The sequence below is a fragment of the Sebastes umbrosus genome, chromosome 2 (genome assembly GCF_015220745.1).
Source record: "Sebastes umbrosus isolate fSebUmb1 chromosome 2, fSebUmb1.pri, whole genome shotgun sequence".
NCBI classification, from domain to species: domain Eukaryota; kingdom Metazoa; phylum Chordata; class Actinopteri; order Perciformes; family Sebastidae; genus Sebastes; species Sebastes umbrosus.
The window spans coordinates 14,724,436-14,749,481 of record NC_051270.1 but is presented as its reverse complement, the minus strand read 5'-3'; the positions used below and the strand labels follow the sequence as shown (position 1 = coordinate 14,749,481).

Sequence of the window (25,046 nt, the reverse complement as noted above, 5' to 3'; positions counted from 1 at the left end):
TTCATTCACTTCTCAAGGACTCCATTTATCTGATGGCCCTTATTATTCCGTCCTCTCTCCCCGTACTCAGGCGATCCGACTGACACAGACTACACCGCCGTGGGCTGCGCCATCACCACCATCTCCTCCAACCTGACAGAAATGTCAAAGGGTGTGAAGCTGCTGGCTGCGCTGATGGAGGACGATGTTGGCGGAGGTAATGACCTGATGAGAGCTGCCAGGACACTAGCAGGGGCCGTGTCTGACCTCCTGATCGCTGTGGAGCCGGCTTCTGGAGAGGTGAGCAAAGGAACCCCAAACCCTGAGATAATGATACCATGTCTTGTCTTTTTTTGTACTGTCCATTTTACTATTGTATCTATAAGTACTACAATATTTCTCTTCTCTTTATTTTGCTTCTGAAACAAGCCTCCCTCTGTTTATCTGCTGTATATGTGACATGTTGAAGGTGGCAGATTTACTCCTTGGTTTTTTATGTTTAAGCAGCTAAAGTCTGAAGGACATAATGGGGAATGATGGAGTATAGACAGTTAAATGTGAAAGCAAAATTTTCACCATTGTGTCACTTGAAATGCCAGATTTTGTGTGTGTATTTTGTTGTCTACACAATTTTTATATCCAAATTGACAATTATATTAACATGGTCTGCTGCTGGCCTGCTTCAGCTAACTGAATTGTCCTGGTCGGTCTTAATAACGGCCGAATGTTATGGCAGGCATTTTGTGCCTTTTATGGAAAAAGAACTTGCTTAATGTACTCTCCATCTACTTCGGTTGCAGCACTGTAATGTTCTCACTGAGGTCTATTTAGAGTTTGTTGTCGTTTTGTTGTGGAAGTATCATTCAGAAGTTAATGTACTGTACAGTTGTTGGCTGGTAATCTGCATAATGCATAGGTCTATCTAGCTTTGAGACAACCATGAACTTAATGCACTAGCGCATTATGCAATGCAAGTAGTTGGAAAGATAACTCGAAGCCTGAAGGCTAGTTAGACTTTAGCTAGTCAGCGCTTTACACTACATGTCAGCATTCACACACACATTCATACACTGATGGAAGAGGCTGCATCAAGTCACTGTTTTTTTGAATGGGTTTTTAGTTAGATGCCTGAAATAAGGTCTGTGGTTAACACAAGCTGAAGAGATTTCAACGTTTTGTTCTATGATATGAAATGAATTTTGAAACTTTTACGTGTCTTAAAAAAGGTGGTTGCTAACGAGTGGCTAAATGAGACTACTAAACGTCATCATGGCAACTCGACTTGTGCATACTCACGCTCATGCGACCGTGGTGTAGTTCGTCTATAGCCTAACGTTAGCTTTTTACTTGAAGTGATTGCATTCACATGTCAAAAATCATAAAAGTGGTGTCCATTTGTGAAGATTATCTTGCTGAACAATATGTGTGTTTGCCACAGAGCTTATTTTTCTGCAATAATCCAAAACCCAATGGACAAAATCCCATTGGCTTTTTTTCGAGGGAACCAGGGCGAAGCTAACTTCCGGGTTGGCCTACAAAAATTCCTCATCCCTGGAGCACTCTGTAACTACGCCAACGAGCACTTGAGCAACACTTGAACAACACAAAGGCGACTCGCCGGCAACAATGCAGTTGGCCACGCTTGGCTGCTTTGTTAGTTTTAGCATTAGTGTTACAATGTGATATATTTCTTTGTGTTTAAATAGCTAACAACACGTTAAGCAATGTGCAGTATGCAATGCTCAAATGGCACTGATGTTCTTTTAGATGCAGCATACAGCACAGTAAAACACATTACACCTACTTAGAAGCCATACCTCAAGGTGCAAGATGATGCAGTTTCCAACCGGGCGTCCAAATGCAGTTTCACGTCCTGATGGTTTTCTGTGTGTGTGTGTTTGTGTGTGTGCAGCCCAGACAGACTGTGCTGACAGCAGCAGGCAGCATCGGCCAGGCCAGTGGAGACCTCCTGCGCCAGATTGGAGAGAGCGAGACAGACGAGAGGTTCCAGGTAACGCTACACCCCCCAGTCCATTTATCATCATCACCACCACCACACTCTGTAGTATGCAAAGAAAACTCAGTTAATCAAAAACACATTGTAACCAGGGGGAATATGGAGGGGATGTATTTGTATTTTTAGCTAGAGGTTTTATATTTGAATTGAATGCTATTCTAGCTGTCAAGCTTGTGTTTTTCTTTCATGTAGCTCATACTTGGCTGAATCATAATTGTTATTGTAATACGATGTTTGCAGAGGTTATACATAGATCAAACAGCCTGCCTGTCACTACACACTGGAGTTTATTTCAGTATTTTACAGTAATTCAATAATGATGAGTTGTACATGTAAATGTGTACAATACGCAAACACTGTTGCTATTCCTGTTAAAAATGAAATGAGATGAGAGTTAGATGTCCTATTTCCTATGAAAACAGAGCTCTTATGAATAATTACTTTCCTTCTATCTAAATGCCACAGTATTTGTCATCTGTGTATGAGAAAGAGATAAAATGTTTTAGGACAGACTGTGCAGCTATATGATGTTGCTGATGAGATAGTTTGTGTGTGTGTTTTTTTTTCCATCTTTGCCACCCGTTGTTGTAGGACATCCTGATGAATCTGGCCAAAGCCGTGGCCAACGCTGCAGCCATGATGGTGCTGAAGGCCAAGAACGTGGCCCAGGTCGCTGAGGACACCGTGCTCCAGAACCGGGTCATCGCTGCTGCCACGCAGTGTGCCCTGTCGACCTCCCAGCTGGTGGCGTGTGCCAAGGTACAAGAATATGTGTTGACTCATTGCACTAAATGGCTGGCATCATATCAGTATTTGTGTGATATAAGCTCAATTCCCACAAAGTCAATTCAGTGCACATTATGCAAAATGCTCGGGAGGCATAATGTTTTCCCATTTACTATGTCAGATCTGTCTCGGATTTGAATATTACACTGGCAGTGGTGTAAAGATGTCACTGGGGAAGCTGTTGTTAAATCGGTTTGGTTCAGTGCGCGACAATAACTCCCCATTTGCTGTTCCATCTTCTCTCATAAGTAGACCGTGCAGTGAGGTTTGGTAAACACAGATTCAAATACTTAAATAACCTCCTCATTTATCTGCTGCTGAAAAAATATATTTTTGGAGAGTGAATACATCAGGATGCACTAAGGCACCGTTAAATACCTTGTGCCCGCATTGTACATAATTGTACAACCCACATGCCTCTAATTAGTTTAAATGCCCTCCTGGCTCCCAATCAGAATAGTTGCATTTACTAAACAAACCCTCACCTCTCTGCATGGCAATGTGATGAAAACCATCTGCTGAATCCCTCTCAAGTCGTTTTTCCCCCCTCTCCTTTTTCTGTTTCCTCTGTGAAATGTAATGTAATGATGTAAACACTGTTATAGCAGTGGGTTTAGTCCATTTAAAATATGGTTATGTTTCACATTAGGGAAGTTAAATGGAGATTACTTTGGGCATTGTTCCTTTTTCTTCTTTTCTTTACCATTAGACCTTAAAACTGGAGAGAAATGTTTGATTTTTCACATATTTATAACTTGGGGAAGGGAAGATATTTTTTTCACTTTGTCTCCTTTACATCCTTCCTGCTTCACCATTACTTCTTTTTACACTTTTCACCTTGTTGTCGTAGGTGGTGAGTCCCACCATCAGTTCACCGGTTTGCCAGGAGCAGTTAATCGAAGCCGGGAAGCTGGTGGATCGCTCGGTGGAAAGCTGCGTCCAGGCCTGCCTCTCGGCCACGGAAGATGGCGAGCTCCTCAAACAGGTCAGCTTGATTAATGTAGAGACCAACGGTGCACTGAACTGTTCTATGTATCATTTTTGGTTTTGTCTCCGAAGATAACAAGGTATATTACAAGTATGATCCAGAAATTACTAATTAGCAACAAATGACTGTTTTTCTAGAATACTGATTCTCAAGCTTTTTTCTTTTCATTTAAACCACACTGGAGTTTTTTTATTTTCTTTAGGGTATTCAGTTTGTGTACTAACACCAGGGGCTTAAGAAGCAATGAAGGTAATGAGGTCAGTGTGCTTCTCCTCTCCCTGATGGAATAAGAAGCAGGGAATAATGCAGCTTAAGAAACACAGCACTAACGTTGATGATGTGCATCTCCTGTGTTGAAGGTGAGCGCAGCGGCCAGCGTGGTGAGTCAGTCTCTGGGAGATCTCCTGCAGCATGTTCGTCAGTACACCTCAAGGGGAGAGCCTATCGGGCGCTACGACCAGGCCACCGACACCATCATGACCGTCACTGAGAATATCTTCAGCTCCATGGGAGACGCAGGTGAGTCCAAAAGAGGCTCGGAGATGAATGCATCCACATCCAGCCATTGTGGGAACTTTTTCAATTTGGTTAATATTGTAGAATACAGAAAAAGGCTGAATTATGTTGAAATTAATGCACTTTTGTTTGTGATTAAGTAATTATGTACGGCACTTAGGTTAAGGAACAGGTTAATTAATTGCTCTTTAACTGAAAAATTGTTTTTGATTTAAAAAGCAATCATGGTTTAAGCTGTCATTAGCAGGAAAGTACAACCCAAGGCCAGCTGCTTTCAGTGAGGTTATAATTTTTATCAGCCATGCTAGCCACACGGCTCTAGGGATGGCATTGTCGGTCTTTGTTCGGTCAGTCTACCACTTTTGTCCAGACTGAAATATCTACAGCTATTAGATGAACTGCCATGACATTTTGTACAGACATGTATATGTCATTTGTGTCATCATGTCCCCCACACGATAAACAATAAACAATCCCTTAACTTTTAGAGCCACCACCAGATCATCATTTTTATTTGTCTAATAATACTTTGGCTTATGACCAAATACCCACAAAATAAATTACATTCCCATCATCCACAGCTCGGTGTTTACTACTAATTAGCAAATGCCAGCAATGACTCAGCATGCTAATATGCTGAGCTAAATTGGTGAACATGGTTAACATTATATCTGCTAAACAAGCATGTTAGCGTTGTAATTTCGAGCATGTTAGCATGCAGGTGTTAGTGTTTAGATCAAAGCGCTGCTGTGCATAAGTACAGCCCACAGATCCACTAGCATGGCTGCAGACTCTTAATCTTGTTGATAACACAATTGTCGCCTGCAAATAAAAAAATTAAGAGAAAGAAAAAAAAAAATAGAATTATTGATAATTTGGGTAAAATAAAAGGCAAGAAACTAAGAAGAAAAAAATGCAAGAGAGCTGATGCTTTGGAAGCAGTGTGCTGTATTGGATCATTGCGGTATTTAATATCATGCAAGCTGTCTTATTTTGAATTTTATTTGGTCATACTGGTGGCGGTTAGGTGCATTTTGTGACCAAAACCTATCAGACCTGACAAACAAACCTGAATCTGCCTAAAACTCACCCCAAAACCAGCCTCCCCTGTCATGCTACTCAATGCAACCCATCAAAGAGTTTCCACATGAGTTAGGCACAATTTTGGCTGCTGTAATGCTTTGAAATTCAATCTAAAATGAGGCTAAATTTGACCTTTCTTCACCAAATATCTTGTTTTAAATAGGCAATGAAAAAGCACATAAACTATATATATATATATATAATCTCAGCTTCAAACCTGCTTTCCACAGCTCTAAAGTTTCTACTGTCTGAGTAGATGTCTTACTGTGTATCGGTGCGTGCTTCATCCCGTCTTCTCCTCAGAGAGACTGGCGTGATGGTGGGTTTGAATGGACTGCTGTCAGCGCTGGTGAAGCCAAAGAGAAACGCTGACAGTGATGTTAGCAAGTCTGACAGCAGAGAAAGACAGATGGATAGAAAGAGATCCACAGCGGTCAGCTCAGCCGAACTGATTGGCTTGATAGACGAGTAGAATTGCTGTTTGCTCTGCTGAGACCTGAATACGTGCAGGTAGTTGGCGAATGGCGCCTTTGATCCGGTGTCAAATATGTCAGGTTATGTCACACCTGGAGAAAAGAACAGAGTGAATCCTTCTGTTGGCAGATCAGCTGATGCATTCACATGAATTATTGCCAAATAGAGTGTGCGGTGTGCCAGGTCTGCTTTGACAGAGAGAATAAAGACAACAATCCTTTTCTCATCCCTTTTGTCTTTTTTTTTTTTGTCTTTTGTCAGAGGGAATCAAAAGCACCAGCGCTGATGGAACAGTTGCGTCTAATTGTGTCTTCACAAGTCACCTACAGGTGTTAAAATATTATGCACGTCTGATAAGCGAGAGCAGTATCGCTCTGCAAGAAATTCAACCGCGTTGAGCTGAGTGAAATATGTTTGTTTCTTTTGCATCACCAGGTGCTTTTTCATGAAGCTGACGATAAACTTTATGTTTAAAAGCTCACTATTGTTTATGACTTCAAACAGTCACAATATGAGTCAACTTACTAACAGTCATTTTAACAAGTAAGCTTTGCAATTCTCTTACCGATAAAAAATTAAATGGTGTCAAATTAAAAATCAATGCAGTTGTTGAAATATTTATCTGCTCCTCTAAGATTTTCCAGCATTACATCATTATCCCCGGCTGTGCACAAGAAAGCAGTCATCAAACGTAGTTTATTATTGCAAGTGATTATCAAAGAAATAAAGATGTTTTTTGTTCATGATGATAAACTCAGGAGGATTTTCAGCAAAAGGACAGAGCTACGCTGTTAAATTAAAACATTACTATGTTAACACGCTCAATCTGTTATTAATGACTTATCCATTTATCCACTTCTCTCCAATTTTTCTCATTTCTCTCTCCCCTTCCTCTCGCCTCCACACTACCTCTGTCCTCTCTAATCTCAGGAGAGATGGTCCGTCAGGCCCGGGTGTTGGCTCAGGCCACCTCAGACCTGGTGAATGCCATGAGGTCTGACGCCGAGGCCGAGGTGGACGTCGACAATTCTAAGAAGTTGTTGGCGGCTGCTAAATTGCTGGCTGACGCCACCGCAAGGATGGTGGAGGCAGCAAAGGTGAGCAGCGTGTGAGACACAAAGCATATTATATTTATTGTGTTTATTACCAGCCGCAACAGCGACGCTGGTGTTGTTTATACCCTGTGAGTCTGTGTGTGTGTGTGTGTGTGTGTGTGCACACTTTACAGATGCGTAGTTGAGATCAAAATGAATGTTGAGTTCAAAGATGGGCGTGGTTCGATCAAGTGGGGAAGGGGTTATTGGCCCAATTTGGCGTCACTGCTGGTGTGATCCCCTCGCAACATGGTCCCTAGTTTTCTTGTAGTTTTGCATCAATATCTCAACTTTTGTCAACAAAAAGTTGAACTGAGGAGCTTCTGTAAAACAAGCTTTAGTCCATGTAGCATAATTCACCAAAACTGTTCACATAAAGAAATCTTTTGGGTGGATCTTTTTGGCAAAAGCTTTGGTTTTAATCACAGTTGTGGCATTTCTGAAGACCAGATAAAAATCTGCAGGGCTGGGCTTTATTCTCATATACAGGGTGACCTTTTCAATGACAGCAGAGGGTAAAGAAGCCGGGCCAGAGGCCCCAAGAGGTGTGTGTGTGTGTGTGTGTGTGTGTTTGTGTGTGTTTGTGTGCAAGATAGAAAAAGACCAAGAATGACAGTTTGGAAAGCGATTCTGCTTTGTTTTGCTGGTAAGATGTTATTTCATTTTTATTACACGGCTGTGTTGGATACTCGATTCTGATTGGTCAATCACTAAGTTCTGTGGTCTGTAATTTCTGTATAACAGACCGTTGCTATGTATAACAGACCGTTGCTATGGGCGCAGCTCTGATGTCAGACTCTGGCGGACTGTTTTTGTGTCAAAATATTGATTTCTTAAGTAAGTAGCCGTGTAATATGCGGGATAATGTACAGCTAGCGGGTCATTGTTGTGAAAGAATCCTCGACAGGGCGATGTGCGTCTGGGTCTCTCATCGCCCTACAGTATCCCTTACATGAAATATGACCTTTAAAACTTTCATCAATAAATGTATGGGACATGGACAGATCTTTAATTTAGAAACACCCAAAACCAAAGGTGTGTTAGTGAAAAATCAATGTAGTTTCCAATCTAGTTTTCCAATGGTTTTAGATGGTAAAGTCAACATCTGCAAACATGGTCATGTCGGTCCACAGACATTAGTGAGTTAGTGAGCGGTTTTATGGGTTCACAGATTGTTTCCTTTCTAATTAGATTTGTCTGAATTTAGAGATCTTAGTTGTGAATTAGAAAAATGTGATCTCATCCCAGTTAAAACACCTTGTCTGCTTTGATTATTGTTATCTATGTAGCAGCTGCAGGATGTGTCTTAGATATCCCTCTCAGACCACAGAAGACATGCTTGCTTTTAGCATGAATGGGTCAACACATGCAATGCTCCTAACCTGGGTCTGCCCTTTGGTTTTCGTTTCTATAATTGTCATAGACTCACTATTAGAGTTGCTGCAATACTTTGCTTGATAGTGAAGGCTTCTTGGAGCTCTTTAAGCCACAATTTATTCTCTCTTTAATCTCAAATATAATTGAACATAGTTGTAAAACTGTAAGTTGTTGAGCTACTTCTTTGCTGGCACTGTTCATCATATTGAATATCCTGTGTTAACATGGCAGTGAGCAGTTTTAGTTAATTGGAACTAAATCCTTGGCCTTGTTTAATCCTTTGGTTTAATAGCAATGTTTTTGGAAGTGCAGTTGTAAACTGCAATGGCCAGGAATTAGCCTGTAAAGTCATCTGAGTGCAAAATGAATAACCAAATAAATACAAAACTATAAGGTTGAAATATCAGAATCCATCCAGCGTTTAAATTTCCCCTCCAGATCTTCTCACATCTCAAGTTTCCAGCGTAACACGATTAAGAGCTCAAACTCTTTCTCCCCACTCTGCTGAAGGCGAAGCTTAGTTTTGCCACTCATCCCGTCTTCCTCTTTCCAAACTATTTATCTGCCATCTCTTCTTCATCGGCCTCATTATCTGTCTGCAGAATCACACACTGATATTAATAACTCTCCACTTCCACCATGGAAATTAAATGACGCCCTCCAGCTGGTTTGATGGTCGAGTTTGATGCCAGACTTATCACTGTCGCAGATGTACATTTATCTGTGTCAATGGAGGCCGACACTTCAGCCAGCCGTTGCCTTGGTAACCGATTGATTGAGCTCGTGCAGTTTAGTTTCTGGACTGTACGTTTTACAGCTGACTGAGTTTATGCTCGTGTTTTTTTTTAAGCCAATGATTTGTTTCAGCGAGACACTTGCTGTAAATGTATTGTATCGCTGTAAAATAGACCTTGTTTTCTGAAGGCTAGTCCCTCATTACGCATTCATGCATGTCATATCTTGTCACTTTCTCTGGAAATTAGCACTTTTTAATAATTATGCAAATTGACTGTTACATTTAAACAGTGTCAGCAGTTGCCAAGAGGCAGATGACAGCTGCAAACACTGATTTGAAGCTGGTCACTAACTTCAATTTACTGTGATTAATGCAAAGTCAAGTGCCGAAACATTTTCCACCCATGAAATTACTAGAAATTAACAGCAAAAAACTTTTTTTTTCTGTTTGCACACTTGTGTGCCTGGTCCATAGTGATGTCTGTGGTGACTTCTGCCAGTAGCATCTGTGGGGTTTAACGTTACTGACACTAAAGCTGCAATGATAAATTGATTAGTTGTCAACTATTATATTCATCGGCAACTATTTCGATAATCGATTAATCCGTTTGAGTCATTTTTTAAGAAAGAAAAGTAAAAATTCTCTGATTCCAGCTTCTTAAATGTGAATATTTTCTGGTTTCTTTGCTCCTCTATGACAGAAAACTGAATATCTTTGAGTTGTGGACAAAACAAGATATTTGAGGACGTCATCTTGGGCTTTGGGAAACACTATTCGACATTTTTCACCATTTTATGACACTTTATAGACCAAACAAATAATCAACAGATTAATTGACAATGAAAATATTGTCCTCACCTCTCTGTGTAGCTGCAGGTGAAGCTACCGAGTTCCCAGTTAATGAACCTAATGACAGCAGGCTTAGCTTTCTCTCCAACAACAGGAGACACTGAGGTGCCCTGATACTGGTCCCCACTGAGCCCAGTTAACTTGCACCGCTGGAGTCATAAACAGGAAGATAGAAAGAGCTGCTTGTTAATATGAATAAACAACATCTCTTGACATTTAGCCATCAACAAAGAAGTGATGAAGACGAGCTGCAGCTGAGTTTGAGTGCAGTGATTTAAATCTGCGTCATTTTCACACAGACTTGTGACTTATGTACTGCTGGCTGTTGTGTCGGTGTGTCTGCTGCTCGTCTTAGGAGGTATTTGTGATGTGATGAGTGCTAACATGTTTATTCAGGAAAGATATTTCTTTAAAAAAAAAAAAAAATCCTTTTTTTAAAGATAGTTGAAAGTCAGGGAGTATCGTGAACAGATCATTCAGCCTTTATTTATTATTTTAATAAATTGTTATTGCTATATTTATTATTTTAATGAGTTCTTAGTACTATATTTATTATTTTAATAAATTGTTATTCCTTTTTTTATTATTTTAATGAATTTTTATTACTATATTTATTATTTTAATAAATTATTAGTATATGTATTATTTTAATGAATTATTACTTTATTCATTATTTTAATAAATTGTTAGTACTATATTTATTGTTTTAATAAGTTAGTATTATTATATTTACTATTTTAATAAATTATCATATTTACGATTTTAATAAATTATTATTACTATATTTATTTATTTATTTATCTTGTCTTGCCAGCTGTTTCCTCATCCTGCTCACCTGTCATCTTGCATTTGTTGATCTGTGTTTGTGTGTGTGTGTGTTTGTTTGTGTTCTCAGGGTGCGGCGGCGTATCCAGAGAACGAGGACCAGCAGCAAAGACTGAGGGAGGCTGCGGAGGGGCTGCGTGTGGCCACCAACGCTGCTGCTCAGAACGCCATTAAGAAGAAACTGATTAACAGACTGGAGGTGAGTGATGCCGGCTTAACCTCTACCACACTTTGTACCAACACAAAATGGCTACTTCAGGAGGAGGAATCTGAAAATATTTACAATAACACATGACGTCAACACCAAGACCAATCCTAAATGTCACCATCTCTAAAGCACCAAATATTAGGATACCATATCCCCATCTGTTAGTAAAAGATCAGCGAGTATTAGATGTTGATTTCATCAGCATATCTCTCACCATTAAATGTCAGGGTTTGTAGACAGGTTTTGGTTTGTTGTTGCTCTTTTTAAATTGTCCTAGAGGAAAGAGAGTGATCTATCATCAAAATGGATCGAATGGGGCTCATTTGCCTCAGGCTTATTTGACTCACAGCTCAATTTCTCTTCAAACTAAAATATTGAACTCATTAACAGGGTTTATGAATTTTACATGCTTAACAAGTTCCTTGTCCTTTTATAGTTTGTTATGATGTGCAGTTGTATGCGTAATGTAATTAATGATTGTAGTAATGTTAGAGTTTTTATTAACTTCAATAATTTATTAGTTTTGTATAAACAAGGTGTAAGACCTTAAATTGAACTTGAAAACTTGAGGCCCAAACTTCTATTTATGCTTTATTTACACTCAAATGCATTACAATATGCTGCTGTTTTGATAATTTCACGCTGCGTACATTGACAGAGTCAGTTTATCATCTTGTAGAGAGACATTTTGGAAATAAAGGAAAAGAAAAACAAACCCATGTATAAAAACACCAGGACAGTAATTTTAAGTCTCTTATACCACAAACTCGACAGGAGAACAATCCAGATTCAAAAGCACAAATTAAAGTCTTTGCTTTAAATGGACACTTGAGGGACAGACTGATACAGAGACAGACACAGAGCTACTGTTTAACCATATTTTACATGTGGATGTATTTATGGGTCTTCGTATTCCTCAGAATGCTGCCAAGCAAGCTGCCGCTGCAGCAACGCAGACCATCGCTGCTGCTCAAAATGCTGCCGCCTCCAACCAGAACACTGCTGCTCACCAGCAGCTGGTGCAGAGCTGCAAGGTGAGAATCAATGCTGACAGTCACTCACTTTTTGGTTTGTTTCAGTTTTCCTCCTTTTAATGAAGCATTTAAATTGTTAACTTCATAATATTTTTCATATCCTTGCTGTAATGTCATTGTAATGTGTACATACAAATTGCTTGCTTGATGATATATAGAATAGTATAATAGAATGTTTTATGCTGAGGCTTTTATTAAACCGTGAAGTCTTCATTTTGACTGTATTTAAGCCTGTGTATATGCATGTGTGTGTGTTGTGTGTGTGTGTGTGTATAGGCAGTGGCGGACCACATCCCACAACTCGTCCAGGGGGTGCGCGGCAGTCAGGCCAGACCAGAGGACCTCAGTGCACAACTAGCACTCATCATTGCCAGCCAGAACTTCTTACAGGTACAGTACACACACACACACACACACACACGCACACACACGCACACACACACACGCACACACACACACACACACACACACACACACACACACACACACACACACACACACACACACACACACACACACACACATACATAATATGGCATTACCATTTCTCACCTTTGCTGGAGGGGAGATTATTAAAACTTTATGTCCACATACTCACATTGAGTAACTTCAGTCCTACATTGGGAACCAGGCTGAACAGAGTATAAATAGTGTTCTGCCTTGTGGGGATCCATTGAAAATAGGCCTGTAACCTCTTTTTGATGTAAGCAGGCAGTTAAAGAAGCAGTGGTGTGTATGTTTAATGCCTCAGTTGCAGTTACAGAGCTGATGTAGGAGCGTGGTTTCTCCACAAATACCAACACCTACTTAACCTTTGTTCCTTGTTGTTGCCCGGGGCAACATTTATTTTTCTAAGCAGCTCCTTACTGCTCCCAGAGAAAACATATTTTATTGAATTATTCTTTCTCTTTTTTTCTTTTCCAGCCTGGTAGTAAGATGGTGACTTCGGCCAAGTCATCCGTTCCCACGGTGACAGATCAGGCTGCAGCCATGCAACTGGGTCAGTGTGCCAAGAACCTGGCCACCTGCCTGGCTGAGCTGAGGACGTCTGCACAGAAGGTACAGTATAGACGCACTCGCATATGTGGCAGTGCATGCAGGAAGTCACTGCATTTTACATGCAAATACATGTAAAAACAAACCTAATACACTTGGATCATTCCAGACGGACACTGTGCCTGCTTCTTGGTTAAAATCACATTGTCAACTTGTTGAGAGTTGTAGAGTTATTTTTGTACTGCTTACTCGACATTGGATGCACTGAAGCGTAAACTGCTGTAGGGGAGGCTTTTAAATTGCACATTAGTTGACCTGTGTGACCTATTTTGATGCATTTTCCTCGAGTGCAGCAAGTGTATGTTTTGTGTATAGCAATTGTTTGAGTTTATAACCAGCCGAAGCTGACAATAAAATATTTTTTTTGTTAAAGCATCACTACTTGCAAGTGCAAAACACAAGTAATAACCCCTGTAACTGTGTGAATTGTGAGTGACAACAGACTCCCTTTATTGTCTAGGCTCATGAAGCCTGCGGCCCCATGGAGATCGACTCTGCGCTCACTGCCATCCAGACCCTGAGAAGTGAGCTGCAAGACGCCATGCTGGTTGCTGTTAATGCCCAACTGAAACCACTACCTGGAGAATCAGTAAGAGATGTTTTTTTTAGACCCATAAGATTTACTCAGGATTCATTCTTCCAAACGAAACATGAAAAGAGGCGGTTGCATTAAGTTGAATCAAGTTATACATAAGCTATTTACTAAAAGCATCTCATGCCTGAAGCAGGGTCTAATGGGTTTATACTTAGTTTTTAATTACTTACATATAAAGCTGCTGTTTTATGTTATCTCTGCTTTAGTTGGAGAAGTGTGCTCAGGATCTGGGCAGCACCTCTAAGTCGGTGGGATCCTCCATGGCTCAGCTGCTCACCTGTGCTGCACAAGGAAATGAACACTACACAGGTTGGTACTGCTGACACACTGACTGCTTCAAAAATGTACTTGAGCCTCTACCGAGGAGCGGTCATGTAATCACCTCTATCCACCAAGTTTAATAGAAGATCCTTGATCTCATATTTAAAGGGATAAATATGCGGTCAATGGCACAAACACTTTCATTGACTGTAAGTTCATCTATTTAGCTGCCAGTATCTTTTTCTTTGCAGTACACACTGCAAGCATCTTTCTCTTTTTCACATGACTTTGTTATATTTGAACTACTTTAGGTGTGATTGAATAATCCAATTACCCAATACACAGTGTCAAAAGTCTGTTAATATTTTTACCCTGATCTCACATAATGCACTAAATAGGCTGCTTTGTTTGATGCAGTAGGGTAACCTTTAGCTATCTCTGTTCTCTTCAGTTGTAAAAATGTGTTTTCCAAAGACTTTTCATTCCCTTTTATAGTGTCCTTGGTTGAAATACAGCACATGGTTTTCCATAGAACCTGAGGAGAAATACTCGTATCAGCTGGAACCTGCTTTACTTTCCTTAAGTGATCTTGTTAACTGCTACATATAATATGGCTTCATTACATTTGTTTTATCCCATTCAACTGATGTGTTGTAAATTAGATGTCAAATGTCTCATGAGATATTTGTTTTTGGTTTCTGCCTGTGAGGCAAACACCCTCTTGGACAAAATTACATTTTGTCTGCTGAAATACGATGTCAGTGTTTAGGATTTTAAAATGAGTACATGATAGTGACATCATCTTGTCATAAAATGATCCATGACGTCTCTGAGATACTTTCCTGATAGTAGATGTGCTTTCTGTTCCCTCTGATCCTGTGTGTAGGAATAGCAGCCAGGGAGACAGCTCAGGCTCTGAGGACGCTGGCCCAGGCGGCCCGCGGCGTCGCTGCCTCCACCACAGACCCCAAGGCCGCTGCTGCCATGTTGGACTCCGCTCGTGACGTCATGGAGGGCTCGGCGCTTCTCATTCATGAGGCCAAGCAGGCGCTGATTTCCCCCGGAGACGCTGAGAGTCAGCAGAGGCTGGCGCAGGTGAGATGGTTCAGGATTGCTCGGGGGTACGGAGTCTAATCTTCTTGTCTGTCCTTTCTAACACAGCGGGTGACTCTTGATGCTGCAGGCTGGAAGGCTCAGACCTTCATATTTCTGTCAGACTATAGCGCCAGTACCTTAAAGCGATAAACACCATCAAATATCACTGCAAAGGCAATTCTGCAAAATTCTGCAGGTTGTTGAAACAAAAATACACTTATAACTTGTATTTGATTCTTCAGTTGCTTTAACCTCATCATCTCCATCCTCCAATAGTTCATTTAAGGAAATTTTAAGTTGTGTTTTTCTTGAATGTTTTATTATTGTAGTTACATTTTTAATTAATTACACTGCAAACACACTGTTTTAACTTGGAACTATTGGATTAGTGTGAATTTAGACTGAAACGGAAAGTTTAACGATGCTAAACATTTCATGTTTTACATGGACGTAATTCGACTTTTTAAGGTGGCTAAACAGATGCTGTTTATTTGTAAGAAAATTAAAAATGCAGCCTGTAAACTTGAAAGGAAAGTCAGCTTTTGCCCAACCGCACTTCTTTCTTTGCTCAATATATTTTGCTGAATATTTTCTTACGGACAAATCGGAGCCAGATGAATGTCTACATCTGCTCAGGAATACATGAAAGAGAACACCTGTCAAATGTAGCAAGGGACTCCTTTAATAAACCTGGTGGCATATTTATAGGCGAAGTGCCTTAATTATTTACGTCTTGTCCTCCTCATATTTTCTCCACAAAATTATATGTTTCTAAATAGCAACTTCGAGAAAAAAATATAACATAATACACATAATATAATACTCCTTTATCATTTGAAATAGCTATGAGATGTAAGGTTAAGTTAAGAAGCCTGTGCTGCTTTTTTAACTTACTGGCTCTTCTTTGCTTCACTATGGTCCCTTTCATGTTGTCATGTGCTTCTGTTTTGGCCTCTGTGATGTGACAACCCCGTTTGTGATATGTTGCACCACCAAAGAGGACACACACACATTTGGTTGATATTCTTCAAAGACAAAAGATAAAAAAAATGCAAAATGGTGATATCAATTATTCTGCAAGACTCCCTTGCTTATTCAGATTTCTAGCTCAGCCTGGTTGTTGTGTATAGATAACACCCTCTAACCCGGTCTACTGTGAACCTGCTGTGTGTTTCAGGTGGCCAAGGCTGTGTCTCACTCCCTGAATAACTGCGTCAACTGTCTGCCTGGCCAGAAGGATGTGGACATGGCTCTCAAGAGCATCGGGGAGGCCAGCAAGAAGCTGCTGATTGAAACTGTGAGTTTGGTTTGTGACTCACCAGCAAAATTAGCATCATGTGCGTCTTTAAATGCCCCACAGCAAAAAGGACCCTTGAGGAATGTATCACGATTAATGACGCATACAAGTTAAAAGTGGAGATAGAAAAGTTTTGTGCGTTATTTCACTATTTTTAGCTATTTTCAAGAGCATTGTTCAGTTACGTAGGTCACAGCCTGACAGGATGAAACAAGAATACTAACGTTTTATCACTAGTATACAAATAGGGAAAGTGTCACAGACACACTCATTATTATACACAGCATTATTGCAACCATTTCAACAGGGATAAGATATGGCAGTTTTTGAATTGTTGCATTTTTTCAATTTTATCTTAAATCACTGAGTGCTCATCCACGGTTTACAATAAACTGACATTGTGGCTGTGGTCACACCTATGTGTAACTGATATGTAGCTGTTTTTTAAACTACAGTTAAATGTCTTTATTTCATCATGAACTCCTCTGTGTCCTCCGTTCAGATCCCTCCAGCCTCCAAGTCCTTCCAGGAGGCCCAGTGCGAGCTGAACCAAACAGCAGCAGAGCTGAACCAGTCGGCAGGCGATGTGGTCCATGCCTCCAGAGGTTCCAGCAGCCAGCTGGCAGTGGCCTCTGGAAAGTTCAGCGAAGACTTTGATGAGTTCCTGGATGCTGGTATAGAGATGGCCGGGCACACTCAGGTCGGTATTGTCTTTAGAAAGGGCTCTAACAGCGAATTTTTCATTCAGTTGAGACAGCAGAAGCACTTTTCTAAAGCGTATGTTCACGTTGATGTGGGTTTGATGATGTTCTGTGTCATTTTAGAAAAAGGACGACCAGGTGCAGGTGATTGGTAACTTGAAGAATATCTCCATGGCTTCTAGCAAGCTGCTGCTGGCAGCTAAGAGTCTCTCTGTGGACCCAGCAGCAGCAAATGCCAAGAACCTGCTAGCTGCTGCTGCAAGGTACCACAACAAGCCACATCTACACATTTTTAATGCTTAGATGTGCTAGGTATTCTCTGTTAAAATTTTTAAGATGCAGCCTGATTGAAATTCTTAATATTCCCTATATAATAGGGAACACTCCATCAGCTTTTAAAACAAAATCTGATGAACTGCATAAGCTTGCACACACAAACGCAGGCATACAGATGTAATCAAGGGTTGTTAACACACGCAAAACTCCTGTAAATGTGCTCACACGTGTCAAAGCCTCCATAGTCTCAAACACTGATTTCACCTTCAATGACTAGGGTGTGATTTATTTATTTTTTTCTGCTTGTTTGTTTGTTTGTTTGTTTCAGAGCAGTGACCGACAGCATTAACCAGCTGATCACGCTGTGTACACAGCAGGCTCCTGGCCAGAATGAGTGTGACAACGCCCTGAGAGAGTTGGAGGTAAACAGAACTTTACAACCTTGTGAACAAACAATCAGCAATCATGTCAACAGAGCACTGATGGGGGTTATAATTTAGGGTTTATTTACAATGGTAGTAGTACACAAGGACATTTTTACTAACTGCCTCATGTGTCGTTCATCTCCCAGGCTGTCAGAGGAATGCTGGACAATCCCAACGAGCCGGTCAGTGACCTGTCCTACTTCGACTGCATCGAGAGTGTGATGGAGAACTCCAAGGTATGCCTGCAAATCAAACAGCCTAGTGATCAAACACCGAGGCACTCTGCACACACACACAGAGCTTAGCATCCTAAGCATTTCTTCTCTCTTTGTTCCGCCGGTCTTGCTCCTTTGTTCTGTCCAGGTCCTGGGAGAGTCTATGGCAGGTATTTCTCAGAACTGCAAGACTGGAGATGTGCCGTCATTTGGAGACTGTGTAGGATCAGCCTCGAAAGCCCTGTGTGGCCTCACTGAAGCTGCGGGACAGGTACAGAAACAACTCTTGCAGTACAGGAGCTATTACATCATATTGCCGCAATGCTGGTGCATGCTGATGGCGGGAGTTTGTTTTTTCTTCCACAGGCCTCCTACCTGGTGGGTGTGTCTGATCCCAACAGTCAGGCAGGACACCAGGGGTTGGTGGATCCCATCCAGTTTGCCAAAGCCAACCAGGCAATCCAGATGGCCTGTCAGAACCTTGTAGACCCAGATAGCAGTCCCTCCCAGGTACATGCACTTCACTATATTCTCTGTATAGCAATCATCCAAAAACCTGTCAGTCTGATCCACATTATAACAGGATTAGGTGTTTGCAGTATGATCAGATGGGTACCTTAGCTTTTCTGCGGAGATGTGTCACAGTTTGATTTATTTTCAGGTCAGAGTGTTACATGGATGAGTGTTAAAAGAACTTTATACGGCTGTGATTATTGGTTGTTTTATTGCTCAGAGTACCTGCAGATTTCCTCATGTTGGTGTTGTATAAAAATATCCCTGAATCCTTTCCTCACGCTGACATTATATACACATCATTGGACATTTTACACCTAAACGAGGCCCACCTCTTGTGTTAAATGGAATAGCTATCTTTTTATAGCCTCAAGATTGTATATTTTATGCAAATAGCTGTTGCAGAAGTGTTCAGCTGTGTAGCCAGATGCCTTCACTGCAGGTCTGAAAGTCCAATATTTACCTCATTATCACTACTTTCTTCAAAAACATTCTTTGTGGAAGACCAACAGTTTTTTGCCTAATTATACGCCCCCCACAGCGTTCTTACATTAAGTCACTTTCCAGCTCACCAGTCAGAAGTTTAAAGGAACAGTGTGTAACATTTCAGAGGATCTATTGGCAGAAATGGAATATAATATTCATAACTATGTTTTCTTTAGTGTATAATCACCTGAAACTAAGAATTACTGTGTTTTCGTTTCGTCTACATAGGGAGCGGGTCCTCTTCACGGAGTCCGCCACGTTGATCAAACCAAACACTGGCTCTAGAGAGAGACTTTTGCATTTTTACGTTGCCAGAAGGCCGCCGTAGTTTCCCGACACGCTCGTGAAACTGTGCTAATGTGAGCTGCAGAGTGCAAAACCATGGTACCGCCAGCTACCGTCTGATTTTCGTTGCTCCTAAAGTAGTGTTATTATGGTAAGGATGGCCTCTGAGTGAGGAGAACGGCGTTACCATGGTTTTGCACTCAGAGGCTCACGTTACCGCAGTCTTGTAAAGGGGGGAGTGAGCGGAGGGGTACTGTACGGAGGGGCAGTGGTGTGGTTGCAGATTGCAGCCACACCACTAGATGCCACCAAATCCTACACACTGGACTTTTCAGGGGAGGTGCATGCTAGTGCAGTAGTAAACACCTTTTAGTAGATAGAAATGTAGGTGGTGCAAACGCTGGACTTCATACGGCTATTATTTATATAAAATCTGTTTAACATTGTGTTTTTATAATGTGGCAGGTGCTATCTTCAGCCACCATTGTCGCTAAGCACACCTCGGCACTGTGCAACGCCTGCCGCCTGGCTTCCTCCAAGACGACCAACCCAGTTGCCAAGAGGCACTTTGTCCAGTCTGCCAAGGAGGTGGCCAACAGCACCGCCAACTTGGTCAAAACCATCAAGGTAGGATTTCTTTGCCAGTCTCGTCAAAAGGTTGGCTCCGTCCCCTTATTGGCTCACCACAGCGTAGATGTGGATTTAGCTTTGACAGTAATGTGCTTTGTGATTGATGTGGGAGGATTTTGATGAATCCTCTGTTGAGTGGATTCTGAGACGTGTGATTCACATCAGCTCATATTTGTTCACACAAATAGTTTGTATCAAACATCTGCCAATGATTTGTTTAATTCTTGACTCCTCTGTTAGACAACTTAATAGGCACTCGAGTTTAATCAGATTTGTTTTCATGCAATTTCATATTCCTCTCACTGTCTAGGCTTTAGATGGTGATTTCTCAGATGAGAACAGGGGCAAGTGTCGAGTCGCCACAGCTCCGCTAATCGAGGCCGTTGAAAACCTGACAACATTTGCTTCCAACCCAGAGTTTGCCACCGTCCCTGCTCAAATCAGCCACGAGGTATGGGCCACGTTAGTGTTTGTAGTATTCATTGCAGCAATTACATGTATCATTAGATCAATAGAAGTTTTATAGCACATAGTGGCATATGCTGGAAAAAACACAGGATATTGTAATAAATGCATTCTCTGTTTTTCTGTAGGGCTTTGCGGCACAGGAGCCCATCCTTCAATCAGCGCGCTCCATGCTTGACAGCTCCACCTACCTGCTCAAGACCGCACGCTCATTGGTTATCAACCCCAAAGACCCGCCCACCTGGTCTGTCCTGGCTGGTCACTCTCGCACCGTGTCCGACTCCATCAAGAGTCTCATCACAGCCATCCGGTTAGTGAGCGGAAATTTACTCTCATGTAACAAATGGGACGCTAAAGAAAGGGATGGGTGGTAAAATACAGTATCGTGAGGTCAAACTTGGAATAATCCAACATTTTGGGAAATTTCTTAATCAATACCACCGTTATGTCACTACGGTAAATATGAAGTTACTGCCAGCAGCCGTTTAGCTTAGTTTTGCACAAAAATCTAACTACCAGCACCTTTAATACTCACTAATCAGCTCTATGTTGTTTGTTTAACCTGCACCAAAAAAATAATTTTAAAAACATGTTATTTCTCGGCCAAGAGCAGTGACTTCCTGAAGTCTTGTCGCCTTGAGGTTGCCAAGCAACCAGCGTAAACTCCATGAAGTCACCAAAACATAATTATTTTGATCCTTTACCCCGTCTTTACACCGCTGTACTCTGTTTCCCTGCAGTGATTGTGGTTATTTCTGGATGCACAAAAGGGATTATGGGAGGTGCAAAATTATAATTAAGTTTTGATTCATTCAAGTTTTCATACATTGCTCTATAAAACGCCTACGAGACTAATGCGGCGTCCTTGAAAAAAAGGATGCCCAAACGCTGTACCATGCCGTGACAAATGGTTGTTCTTTTACCGCCACAGCTTAAATGTTTAATCTCCTCTTTCACACCTTTTGTACCTGACCTTGATCAGAGCAAAACTGATGCCCATGAGGAACTAATTCCCAGTGTCAAACAACGCGCTGCATTTTAAGGTTCCAGCTTGGCTCAGAACATCGGCACGTCAGCATTCACACGCAGCCAGCTTAGCATCTCCAATTATGATGCCCTTATCACAGTCTTCCTTTTTAGACTGCGAATTGAGTACTGGGAGTTTGGCCCGGGCCTTTTAATAGCATTCAGTGATGCACCGCGGTGCCAAAGAACACAAATAGGAATGGACACCATCCTGCACGAGCCAACCTCATAACTTTGTTAGACTCATTACACGCAAAGGTGAGGTCTTATTTTACTTGTACTTTCAGCGTGCCCTCATGCATGGAAATGGATGTTTAACTGAAGTTATTTTGCCCATGTGGCTGGAGCCCCAGACCGCTCAGGGGCTTCAAAGCTAATTTGGCTGCCCAGCTTGATCTCCCTGTGTAGCAACTAGTCCCTGCAGGCCACATTTCAGCTGTGTGACCTGAGCAGCAATGAGATGAGGGAGCCAGTAGAGTAGATGTTAAAGAGACATCCTGAAACCTGTCTGTGTTTTAATAAGTGTTAGTTATGTTAACATTTGCACCGCTTTTCTCTCTTCCAATATTTCTCTTTTTCCTTTCTTTGTCGCCCTCTCTGTCCTGTTATTCCCCCCATACATCATCCTTCAACGTTTTTCTCATTTCTGTTTCCAAACATTTTATTGCTTTCTCTTCTTTTCCTGTTCCCGTTTTATTTCCAGGGACAAGGCCCCGGGCCAGCGGGAGTGCGACTCGTCAATTGATAACATCAACAAATGTATCCGGGACATTGAGCAGGCCTCTCTGGCAGCAGTCAGCCAGAACTTAGCCAGCAGGGACGACATCTCACTGGAGGTAAGCAACCATCAGAAAATAACTTGACATTTTCCACAGACAACTACCGCTATCTTTCTCTGTTTGCATTTGTCTCTATTTGCTTGTCCTTGTCTGGTTGTTTATCTCTGTCGCTCACTTTTCTTTTTTTTGTTTTCCTCTGTCAGTTTTACAGTCAGATTGTTTTTTCTTGATCTAGTTCCTGTGTTGCTTTTTGTGTCTCTATGTTAAATTATGGATCTATAATTGGTGGTTTTAATTAGGTTTCTGTCTGTTCTAGGTCACAAACACCTCCTTAGACAGAAATCAGGAATTCAATATCATTAAAAAAACTTTATACATCGCAAACCAGTGTTTTTATTGATCTCTCTAGTAGCAGACCTGCAGTGCAGTTTAGATCCCACTGGACCTTTCTGCCTCTAAACCTGGGATTGGTATATTTTAATACAGATCTGGTCACAGAGCAGTTTATATCACTTGTTTAGTTCCCTGCTTAGTGCTTTAAGCAGCTGACTAATTTGAATGTACCTCTGTTTCACATAAAGACAAAAACTAATTTCTTTTTATTTCCTCTCTTTAGGCGCTACAAGAGCAGCTGACGTCCACCGTGCAGGAAATTGGCTACTTAATTGACCCCGTTTCCACCGCTGCCAGAGGCGAAGCTTCCCAACTAGGACATAAGGTATATAGGGCAGGAAGTTAATTACTTTACCTAAATACTTTTTTTAATGGGTAGCAGAATAACACATTTCCTCATGTTGGGAGTGAGTTGTCTGGACAAAATTAGAATTGTGATCATTATCACAGCAATATCTCTATCAATATCTTACCATAGTATTATTATTAGGGCTGTCAATCGATTAAAATGTGAAATCGCAATTAATCACATGACTATCCATGATTAATCGCACATTTTTTATCTGTTCAAAATGTACCTTGAAGGGAGATTTGTCAAGTATTTAATACTCTTATGGACAAATATGCTTGCTTTTGTTACAAATGTATGTATATATTTATTATTGGAAATCAATTAACAACACAAAACAATGACAAATATTGTCCAGAAACCCTCACAGGTACTGCATTTAGCATAAAAAAATATGCTCAAATCATAACATGGCAAACTCAAGTCCAACAGGCAACAACAGCTGTCAGTGTGTCAGTGTGCTGACTTGACTATGACTTGCCCCAAACTGCATGTTATTATCATAAAGTGGGCATCTCTGTAAAGGGGAGACTCGTGGGTACCCAGAGAACCCATTTTCAGATCAAGGGATTCCTTTGAAAATGGCCTTTCTTCAAACAGTAGATATCTCTAAATGCTCTCTTTAAATTATCTCTGATGTAGCATTTGCTGAAATCGATGAGTTCTCACAGACCTCATTAAAAGCATTCACCCTTTGCCTCAGGTGACCCAGTTGGCCCGTTACTTTGAACCGCTGATCAAGGCCTCCGTGGGCGTGACGTCCAAGCTGAGGGACCACCAGCAACAGATGACTTTCCTGGACCAAACTAAGACCCTGGCTGAGTCTGCCCTGCAGATGCTCTACGCTGCCAAGGAGGGTGGAGGAAACCCAAAGGTACTACTGCTATTTAGCTCTTTCTTATATGTTGCTGCTCCAGCCCTGAAGGGATTATCGAGACAGTCTTATTTAATCAGAATCAGGTTTATTGCCAAGTAAGTTTTCAGATATAAGGAATTTGCCTTGCTGTTTTGGTGCATAACAATAATCCTACTAATATATAATATACAAGTGTCCTTATGTCACACCTCACAGGCATCCCATACCCATGATGCCATAGCAGAGGCAGCCCAGCTCATGAAGGAGGCGGTTGATGACATCATGGTGACGCTGAACGAGGCTGCCAGTGAAGTGGGAATGGTGGGAGGAATGGTGGAGTCCATCGCAGAGGCCATGGCCAAGGTGGGTGCTGCTGGGTGTGTCACGGTGTGTCTCACAGAATGTTTGATGCTTGGGTTTAGGGCACACACTGGAACATGGCTATTAGGGTACCAAGATTGTGATTGGTCAAATGAATTCACACTGTCTGGTTCTTTAACTTATTTGTGCCCAAAGACTGTATTTAGTATGATAAGGAAAAATGATAAAATGTTTAGTCAAAAGCCTTGAAACTTGGTACGGACATACTTTGGGCAAGTATCTAACAGGACAACTTTGAATTTTCACATGAAAAATTACACTTTTATCCATCAATGAGGACAAACGCTAACATTGTGTTTTTTAAATGTTTTCCATATTAAATATTTTTTTACCTTGCATTTGTGTGCATATCTTTAATATTCAACTTGTTATGAGTTAATAGATGGGAAATACTTTATTTTGCTCCTTGTAGTTTCTGAGATACAGACATTTTCTTATCATACTATATCTAGTATTTGGGCAAATGGGACTACTGTCCTAAAATATAATGGAGTCTATTGCAAAAACAGTAATCCCATGTGCCCAAATACTAGTATGATAAGAAAAACTCACGTTCCAGCCAAACAGTTTGACCGAATATAAAAATGTTTCTTCACATTTATGCTTGTAGTCAAGCCCAGGGAACACTTCAGGAAATAAAAAATTTCAGTTGGGGGCACAAATGGGTTAAAAAGATTTAAGAACAGCTACAGACGTCACCGTCATCGCCTCCATCCACACATCCAACTGAAGTAGATTAAGCAGAAAAGCTTTGTTTTCCACATCTTACTGCACCGATTACTGAAATGAAGTGAGGACAAGTGTGGCTGCCTGCGAATACACATCACATCGCCATTTCAGCATAATCTGAATGAGTTGGCAAAATTGCAAAGCGGAAGATATCTTGTTTTGGCAAAGGTCACAATGGAAAGAGCCAAAATAGTGCTGAGGAAACAAGTGGAATAAACTGGTTAAAGTTGATAGTGAGTACAGGGGGGGGGGAACTGGCAGGAAAGC

The 25,046-nt window shown here is 41.1% G+C and overlaps 1 protein-coding gene across 4 annotated transcripts in view; it reads left to right on the top strand.

Moving 5' to 3' along the window:
- Positions 1-25,046, top strand: part of tln2a (talin 2a) — a 111,583-nt gene that overhangs the window by 69,937 nt on the left and 16,600 nt on the right. For all 4 annotated transcript variants that reach the window (XM_037789235.1, XM_037789226.1, XM_037789206.1 and 1 more), the window contains 27 exons: positions 71-279; positions 1,892-1,990; positions 2,588-2,755; positions 3,633-3,767; positions 4,130-4,289; positions 6,774-6,940; positions 10,795-10,923; positions 11,853-11,966; positions 12,243-12,356; positions 12,891-13,025; positions 13,483-13,611; positions 13,824-13,926; positions 14,765-14,973; positions 16,151-16,270; positions 16,773-16,970; positions 17,095-17,234; positions 17,576-17,669; positions 17,819-17,908; positions 18,036-18,158; positions 18,254-18,397; positions 19,637-19,798; positions 20,112-20,252; positions 20,395-20,576; positions 21,996-22,128; positions 22,688-22,789; positions 23,517-23,687; positions 23,886-24,032. In XM_037789235.1, the coding sequence (XP_037645163.1) occupies positions 71-279; positions 1,892-1,990; positions 2,588-2,755; positions 3,633-3,767; positions 4,130-4,289; positions 6,774-6,940; positions 10,795-10,923; positions 11,853-11,966; positions 12,243-12,356; positions 12,891-13,025; positions 13,483-13,611; positions 13,824-13,926; positions 14,765-14,973; positions 16,151-16,270; positions 16,773-16,970; positions 17,095-17,234; positions 17,576-17,669; positions 17,819-17,908; positions 18,036-18,158; positions 18,254-18,397; positions 19,637-19,798; positions 20,112-20,252; positions 20,395-20,576; positions 21,996-22,128; positions 22,688-22,789; positions 23,517-23,687; positions 23,886-24,032 (3,818 nt within the window). The remainder of the gene's footprint in view (positions 1-70; positions 280-1,891; positions 1,991-2,587; positions 2,756-3,632; positions 3,768-4,129; positions 4,290-6,773; positions 6,941-10,794; positions 10,924-11,852; positions 11,967-12,242; positions 12,357-12,890; positions 13,026-13,482; positions 13,612-13,823; positions 13,927-14,764; positions 14,974-16,150; positions 16,271-16,772; positions 16,971-17,094; positions 17,235-17,575; positions 17,670-17,818; positions 17,909-18,035; positions 18,159-18,253; positions 18,398-19,636; positions 19,799-20,111; positions 20,253-20,394; positions 20,577-21,995; positions 22,129-22,687; positions 22,790-23,516; positions 23,688-23,885; positions 24,033-25,046) is intronic.